We start from the raw sequence: 8,733 nt of genomic DNA, 5'->3' as shown, positions 1-8,733 counted from the left end.
CAAACCTCAAAAGGTTTACTAGGCAATTTGAAATGTCCAGAGACAGTGTTCACAGGCTTCCCTGGGCTGTCCTTTGGACAAGTGGAACCAGTGACGTAGGCACCTTTTGAGGCCTTATTAGTATCTCCACACCAATACTGGTTCATAAGAGCTATTGTTTTGTCAGTGGCCTGATGGTTTAATGTATGCACAGTGTAAGGAGTGAGAATCAGAATCTCTAGTGGGACCACTTTTTATTTGGCCCAAATTACAGTTCCCTATTTTTATTGAACCAACAGTTACCAGATTTTTAATATTGTTTTTTCTGTTCTGGAGTCATTTGTTGGGCATTTCAGTTTCATTAGAAACAGGCCAGTTCCAAAAAGAATCGGGCCAACGTCTAGCACAGTTCCAAGAGAACAGCCTGATTTCCAGTCAGGTGGAAGTGCCAAGTGAGTACTTGCAGGCAAAACGAGGGCTTTAATCAGAAAAGGGTGAAGACTTAAAATAGATCCCAAATAGAATCTGGAGAGCTTCGGACACAATGAGAGCAGAAGCTCTGATCCAAGAGAGAGAACAAGCCTCAAACACCAGGGTAGGCGAGGGAACGGCCAGCTCAAAAGGCTCTCTGGGCATCGCACCTGCTTGCTCAAGAGCCCCGGAGATGTCCAAGGTCTCCTCTGGATCCCCATGTGGGGCATTGAATAATGTTGACCTTAAAAATGAAACAGGGAGGTGGCTCCATAGTGTAGTGGTTAGCATGTCTGCTTTACATGCAGAAGGTCCTGGGTTCGCACCCCAGATGGAGCCACAGACCACACCCCGGGTGTGCCAGGCCCCGGGTGCACCAGGCCCCCCGAGTGCGCCGGGGGTGCCAGGCCCCGGGTGCATGCCACGAGCACATGGGGGAAGATGCCCCGCCTTCAGAGATCCAGTTCTGAAGGGAGATAAATCATCCGTAGGTCAGGGGTGGAAGTGGGGGTGGGGATCAAAGAGGGGGGAAAAAATGAAACAGGCTGTGACGGAGCTATGTCACTTCCTCTCAAGCTTGGTGTTTGAGTGGTGGGTCCCCAGGCGGTTCGACAAGTGTATGGAAAGTGTTATTTCTGTTTAGGGCCTATACACCCTGACCACCACATAATGTTCTTAAGGATTGTAAGGTGTTCAGATTCTGCAAATCTAAGTATCATAAAAACCGTAAAAAGAAGAGCAGTTCTTGCAAGCTCAGGTGGACTAAAGCATTCATAAGCTGCTGGTAAAGAGCTTACAGTGGATGATTCATTTGGATTTGAAAACTGTAGAAATGGACCTGTCAAATACCAGCAAGAGCTGTGGGAAAAAAACTATTGATGCAATGAAGAGAGTTGAAGAGATCAATCAGACGCCAAGCTAAATTTATAACGAACAGGTTGAAGAAAAAATGAGGAACTACAGAAAGTTCAGGATGTCAAAGAAATGAAGCAAAACGTTCATCTCATCCACGCCCCTTCCGCATGCATCGAACAGCTGGGAAACAAAATGGTAGAGAAATTATAACAGGACGTGGACATGGAAGTTGTTCCTGAAAATCTTACTGTCTGGGACCATTTCTACGAGTGCATTGGAAAATCTCCTTTAGAGACTTAGAACGTCTAAATTATTGATTTATGTTTTACGTAAGGTGACTCAAATGAAAAGGTGATTAAATCTCTTCTACATTGCTATCTGAAAAACATCAGATATTATGAATGCAATATTGCATCTCAATGTTAAACCTTCACTGATAGCTGTACTTATGTAAATCATGAAAATGATATAAAAACAGAAGTGAATCGTGGACATAAAATGCTCATGCCACTGATAAGAGCACAAGGCAGTAATTATGTAACAACTAATGATAAAAATTCATGACTAGTGATATAGAAAATAAAAATTTTCTCAGGAAAGAAATCAAAAATTAAAAAATCAGTTATCTTACTAGCAAAAATGGGTTTATTCAGGAACAGCCAATAATTTGGGACAAGCAAACAATAGCAAAAGTCATAGGCAAGTCCTGCAAATAAAGTAGAGGAATGTTATTTTGTAGAGAAAAAGGAGGAAGTTGGAAGGGTCATTTTGAATGAAAGTGCATTCGAGAAAAAGAGTAAGTTTATAGTGATGACGGTATCTCACTGGCTGAGTAGCTTGGGAGTCGGTTTCTTGTGGGAGACCCACTGTCCTTCTTTTTGTGGGGGCGCATAACTGACGATTCTTTCCTAGGGAGGGTTCCCCTGCGGGGTCTGTAACGTGAGAGCGCCCTCTGCTGGCCCCTCAACTCCGCTTTAGTGAGATTTCTCTTTATTATCACAGTAATTATAAAAAAAATCTACAGTTAGTTGGCTTATTTCCAAGACATGGAAATCACGTTACATTTCTGTGATCAAAACTAGCAAAAGGCCCAGAAACACTCTTCCTATTTTATCCTGTGAAAGCCAGCAGGTTTTCAACTGACCCTTCTCTGTAGATCCCGTCTTTGCATTTGATGTCTTATTTTTATGCAAAATACATGTAGGTTTTTCCAGGCTTTTTGTTTTCTGATTGATTTTAAGTATGTCTTATTTCCGAAGCCTTTCTAGACCCGCCTTACTTAAACATACCTACGACGGATAATGCCACTTCTTTATGGGAGATTAAAATTTTCCCGGGGGGGGTTCTAAAACACTTACTTCACTCGTTGTGTTTGAATCTTTGACCCATACGGAATTAACTTCATCTACACATTGTCTCATCAGAATTTACTGAATGACAGTCTTCCCCGGGATGGAATGAGGCATTCACCACACACTACCTGCTTACAGAGTTCTTGCTGAAAGCAGATTTCACAAGGAAGGGCACAAACGGGCCTAGGACAAAGTTCGGGACCCTGACTGAAGTCGGGTGGAACAAAGAATCTGTCAGGCCAGACGGCCGTGTCCACCCTGCACATCGGCCGTGAGCTCCCGGCCCCGGGCTGGGACCTGGGCGCGGCGTCGGAACCTGCGGGACCGGCGCTTCACCGCGGCGCGCTCGAATCAAACAACGAACCTTGCCGAAGGCTTCTTGACAGGCACTCGCGGGACCCAGAGCAGCCAATCCCCGCGGGCTGGGGCGGGACCTTCCGCAGGGACTGCGTTCTGCCTGTGACTGACAGTCAGGCTCCGCCCGTTTAGCGTATTCTGACCGCCAATTGGCGGGTAGGACCCTGGGATCGCAGCGCTGATTGGCTGCTTGCGCCGCCGCGGCTGTTGGAGCGGGCACCTCGCGCTCCGCGGCGCCTCACATCCCGAGGGCGGGAAGCGCTGGCGCTCGGAGACGTCGCTCGGTCAGGGTGGGCAGCGCCCGGGGGTGCCGGGAGAGTGACAGGAAAATGGGAGGCCTTTGCTATGCGAAACCCTTATAAACCCTTGGCCTGAGACATTCAAATCCCAGCCAAGGAGACCCTAGAGCCCTTCACTCTGAGAGAAGTCAAATCCCATCAGCCTCGAGGGACACGAGTTGCCCTGAGCCTGAGGCGCCCCAAACCCCTCACCTTGGGAAACCCTAAATATAGCACCCACAGGAGACCAAATCCCCCAGCCTCAGAAACCCTAAAAGCCTTTGTCCTGAGGCTCTCAGTCCCTTCTGCGTCAAAGACCCAGCTTACCTCAGTGTCGGGGAACCCAGCGCGCTACCACTCTTCAGCCTCTGGGGTCCCAAACTCTCTCGGCCTGAGCATCCGCAATGCCTTCCTCCTGAAAAACCCCAAATCTTGTCCCGAGAGACCGCAGATCGCCTCAGCCCGAGAGCCCCCCGCCCCGTGGAGGCCGAGACTGCTTAGCGTGCGTTGCGCCCGGACCCTCGCAGCGTCCCCCGGCGGAATCCCCAGCCCTCCCCGTGAGGAACGTTCGCCTCCCATCTCTGCAGCGGCGGCCGGTGGTCAGCCGACCCCACTCCCGGGACACGGGCCTCTCCGTCTCCTCGGGCTTCCGGGGCCTCGCCGCTCAGGGCTCCCCCACCGCCGCGGCCGCCTTTCCTGAGGTGGCCGAGCTCCAGGGGAGCCGAGAAACACAGCCCGGCTCGCGTTCGGCTGCTCTGAGCTGGCGCTGCAGACCTCCCACCCACAGGCTCTGCCCCACGTCCCCAGGTCCTGTGAGGTCCCCATATCCCCCTGGTGGTCTGCGCTGTCACCCCTCTCAGCACCTCCTCCTTCCACAGGCACCTCGGCCTCGGGGCTGGGAGACTCAGGGGCCCTTGCAGCCTTCGAGCTGGAGCGGTCTGCCTGGTGGTCCCCGAACCATGAGGCCTGACAGGTCCCCAGAGGAAGCCCCTGAGGGAGACACAAGGAGGACAGGGTGTAAGCCCAAGGTGAGAGGTGGGGGAAGCAACGCCAGCCTCCAAGCAGGGTCTGATGGGGCGAGGGGCCTGGTGACAAGGAGCTGGTTCCCAGAGGACCACAACTCCTGGCCTGCGCTGGCGGGTGACCCTCTCTGTGAATGTGCACCGAATGGGCCATTGGTCCTGTGTGGGACGTGAGGGGAGAACAGGACACTAGCATCATCACCTGCTCTGTATCAGGGGACAGCTAGGAGAATGCTCAGTGTTTGCTCAGGGAGCAGGACAGGATGAGGAGGGAGAGAAAATCCTAATCCTTGTTTCATAGAGACCACCCCGAGGTCTGTCTGCACCCTGCACACAGGTGGAGAAGAAGGCCCAGCTTGAAGTTCTGACTTGTGTTAGGAAATTATTGGTAGACTCCATTATTTTCTCTAGGCCAAAGATGCTTTCAAAGACATTTCCATATACTTCTCCAAGGAAGAATGGACAGAGATGGGAGACTGGGAGAAAATTCGTTACAGGAATGTGAAAAGGAACTATGATGCTCTGCAGGCTATAGGTAACAAGAAGTGCTGGGTGCAGGTGAGCCTGGGAAACATGAAACACCTGTATTCATTTGGCTCCATCTGCCTACAGTTCTCTTCTGTGCGGAGAGCAATCTAGAGGTAAATTTTGGTCTTTTATGTCAGCGCAGGGCTGGCACTGACAATACAGAGCTCAGGATGCCTTGTTTTAGGCTTTCCTGGCCCATCAGAGTGAGTTGCCCTGGTTTGGGGGTGCTTTGTCCCTCTTTCAAGCTCTTCTCTTTCAGGACAAAGATTTTGCTTCTCTCCAGGTCTCAGAGCCCCTCGACCAGCCTTCATGTGTCGCCGTAGGCAGGCCATCAAACCTCAGGTGGATGACTCTGAGGATTCTGATGAAGAATGGACTCCAAGGCAGCAAGGTGAGTGGCCAGGAGGCCTTGGAGGTGCAGTCCTGAAACCAACCTGGGTTGAGGTCTGAGCCGCATCTAAGGAGGTAACAAGGAAACAATGTTTGCTTGTTAAGAAACAGTGTTTACTTGTTCAGCAAACAAGCAATATGCAAAACAGCATGTTATACACTAAGGGGCTAGTCATATAAAGTTTTAAAATGTGTAAAATAATTATGCATTTTATAGATACATTAATAAGCATTAAATGTATAAAATCTGAAAGTGAATAAGAAATAACAAATTCGAAATAGTTATCATCATAAGAGAAGGAGGAAGCTCTGACAGATGGCTTGGCTGTGTCTTGCTTAGTCATTTGTTCGTTTATTTGTTTTTGAATTTTAAAATAGAAGAAAAAGATCTGAAGCCCTGGTGGCAGAATGTTGCGATCAGACTGAATGGTAGTAGATTTATAGGTTTTTCAGTATAATTTTTCATACTTTTCTATATGCTTAACTTTTATCATTATTTTTGCTAAACATTGTTAATTAAAGGGCAATTAAATTAATCTTAGTTAATCCACCAAAAATCTTTCCAACACTAATCTCATTGTAGTTCAGTTATTGAATTAAATAACTGAGTCCAGATAAGATGTGTAGATGTTTGGTAAACCCTCCTAGAAGAAGAAATGACTAAGATATTATGTGAAAATTTGTAATTCATTTATGTATATTTTATCACACCACATGATCTTCCTACCCCAAAATGAACCTGATTTTTTGTCTTGATTCTGGGAGAGGTTTTCAGGCAGCTGTTGAGTCTCCCTGATGTCTCCCACTTGTCACAGAGTAGAAACGGCATCAGGTAAATGTAACAGAGTGCAGTCATTATGAAATAGAAGTGAGCAGCTCCCTTTCTCTTCTGCTGCTTGGGAGAGTTTAGAAGAAAGTCCATCTGCCTCAACTGGAGAGAGCAACTTGGACTAGGTCTGAGATTCCCCATCTATGAGTCTCTGATTCCTCAGGCTCTTCAAAGTAGTGTAAGAGATCTGCAAACCCAGCGTGTGGGTGTCCACAAGGTTTTGACGTGAAAAGAGGGTTTACCAAACATCTACACATCTTATCTGGACTCAGTGAAAACGCACGGCCCAGTAAATGTATTTTTCATTTCATTTTTAAAAAACATATCATAAATTTACTCTTACAGCTTTTAAGTGTACACATAGAGTACTGTTAACTATATGCCCATTGTGGTACAACAGATCTCTAGAACTGTCTCATCTTTCATGACTGAAAGAAACTCTGCACCCATTTAAAAACTCCCCATTTCCTTTCCCCCCAGCCCCTGGCAACCACCATTTTATCTTGTTTTCATGACTTTGATTACTTTAGATACCTCCTCTAAGTGGAATCATGCAGTATATGTCTTTTGTGATTGGTTTATTTCACTTAATGTAATGCCCTCAAGGTTCATCCCTGTTGTAGCATATGACAGGGTGTCCTGCTTTGTTAAGACTCAAGAGGATTCTGTTGTATGTAAATACCACATTTACTTTATCCATTCATCTATCATTGGACATTAAGGTTGCTTTCCCATCTTCGATATTGTGAATAATGCTGAAATGACCATGAATGGGCAAATACTTATTCAAGATCCTGTTTTCAGTTATTTTAGATATAGACCCCAAATTTGGGTTACTACATCACATGGCAGTATTTATAATTTTCTGAGGAACATTTATGCTGTTTTCCATAGTGTCCGAACCATTTGCATCCCCACCAGTAGTGTGTAAGGGTTTTAATTTTTCCACATTCTTGCCAACATTAAGAGTTTATTAAGGGAACGTACATATGACACACATCTTGGGCAGCAGTAAGACACCGTGGATACCCTCCGTGCAGCGTGACAGGTGCTAAGGAGTTATATAGAACAGGGCAAGATGGATAGAGGTACTGGGGTGTGACCCACACCAAGTAAGGGGAAATGCCTGCCTGGGGAAGGGCAATGAACTGTTCTAAGAACCAGCGTAGGAGAGGGGTTGGTCAGACTGTCTCTGAGGACTTGTGGAGAGCAATCTCTGCTCTGGCCTGCACCCAACCGGATCTAGCTCGAGGGTCCCACAGCAGCCATGTCATGAAACAGTCTCTCCTCCGCAATGTTGAATAGTAGTGTCAAGAGTCAGCATCCTTGCCTTGTTCTTGAGCTTAGAGGACACGCTTTCAGTCTCTCACTGATGAGCGTGATATTAGAAGGGGACCTTTCATATGTGACTTTCATTATGTTGAGGTATTTCCTTCTATTCCTAGTTTGTTGAGTATTTTTGTCATGAAAGGCCAACTTATTTTTAAAATTAATGTAATAGCTACCTTATTAGCATAGGATAAAGCATAGATGAGGCTTTGTCTATTTTTTTTTAACATTTTAAGAAAATTAGTTGATGCTCGCAATAGAAGCATAGGCCTTAATGTTACTTCAGAAACCATTTTCCAATCACCCTTGGATTGTCCTTGTACTCATCACTCTCTGATTCAGAATTCTGTGTCCCTGATAAGAATCTACAGATTTTGGAAACATTTACCAACCAGAACACTGATTTCTTATCATCTTTTAGTCCAACCTTCTTGGGTGGCCTTTGGAGTGGAACAGAGTAAACACCAGAAGGTGAGTGTTTCCTCAATCCTATTGACAAGAAAATCTTCCTCATGGATCCAAATTTAGGTAAGAGTGGGAAAATACAGAGTATCCTAGGGACTGCTGCCATCCTTTCCTGATCTGTTAAACAATGTCTGATATCATCGTTTTAATACTTAATACGTCAACAATAGGAGCTGCCACTTGTTTTCACGGTATTTCAGACTTTCTTTTACAGACATGACTAAACTCACTCACACCTTTCGATGCCCCTGTGAGGTGGGTACTATAGCCGTCACTGTTTATAGATGAGGAAACTGAGGTTTCTAAGGCACAGAAATGTTTGCGTCCATGTCTGAGGTCACATTTCCAGTGGTATAGCAATTGAATCCAAAGCTCCTTCTCTAAGCCACTCAAAAAAATCACTAAAACTTTCACGGTTTTATAAAGTTTATGCTCTCTTATCCACACATGTTTACTTCATTCATCTGACTGATCTTTTCATTCAACCTCAGATCTTTTCTGCTCTGCTAAAGTGAGAGGTATGTAAGACCCTCTGACTAAGGGAAGCTCACTGACACACAGGCAGTTTGTACAGTGGGTGGTCCCAGAGGAAAAAAGGTATGGACCCCAGCCTCAGAGACATGCACTCTAAGAAAAGGAAGCATCTCCTACCCCTGAGGAGCTGCAGGGTTGATGATAACAGATGATAACAGGCTTAAGGAGTTCACATCAGTCACACACTAGAAATTCATGTCTCTGGAACTGTTTTCAAATGCCTGTTCCTCTAGGAGGAAGTAACAGCTTCTTTCTCCGAGCTCCAATTGGGCAACTCTCCTGCAGTTTAAAATTGTTTGTTTAGTTTGCCTATCCATGTACTGCGAACTCTTTGAGAAGCTGGC

General features: G+C 46.2%; 1 protein-coding gene and 1 pseudogene across 1 annotated transcript in view; both read left to right on the top strand.

Annotated features, from left to right (window-relative positions):
* The first annotated feature begins 523 nt into the window (after positions 1 to 523).
* LOC105304381 lies at positions 524 to 1,605 on the top strand (annotated as a pseudogene).
* A 2,646-nt stretch (positions 1,606 to 4,251) lies between these two features.
* Positions 4,252 to 8,733, top strand: part of ZNF596 (zinc finger protein 596) — a 65,310-nt gene continuing 60,828 nt past the window's right edge. Inside the window, exons 1-4 of the mRNA XM_023522323.1 lie at positions 4,252 to 4,327; positions 4,733 to 4,849; positions 5,126 to 5,233; positions 7,812 to 7,861. Coding sequence (XP_023378091.1) covers positions 4,252 to 4,327; positions 4,733 to 4,849; positions 5,126 to 5,233; positions 7,812 to 7,861 — 351 coding nt within the window. The remainder of the gene's footprint in view (positions 4,328 to 4,732; positions 4,850 to 5,125; positions 5,234 to 7,811; positions 7,862 to 8,733) is intronic.

The sequence above is a fragment of the Pteropus vampyrus genome, unplaced genomic scaffold (genome assembly GCF_000151845.1).
Source record: "Pteropus vampyrus isolate Shadow unplaced genomic scaffold, Pvam_2.0 Scaffold338, whole genome shotgun sequence".
Taxonomy (NCBI): domain Eukaryota; kingdom Metazoa; phylum Chordata; class Mammalia; order Chiroptera; family Pteropodidae; genus Pteropus; species Pteropus vampyrus.
Note: the sequence above shows the minus strand (reverse complement) of the source record. Positions and strands in the feature narration are given on the sequence as shown.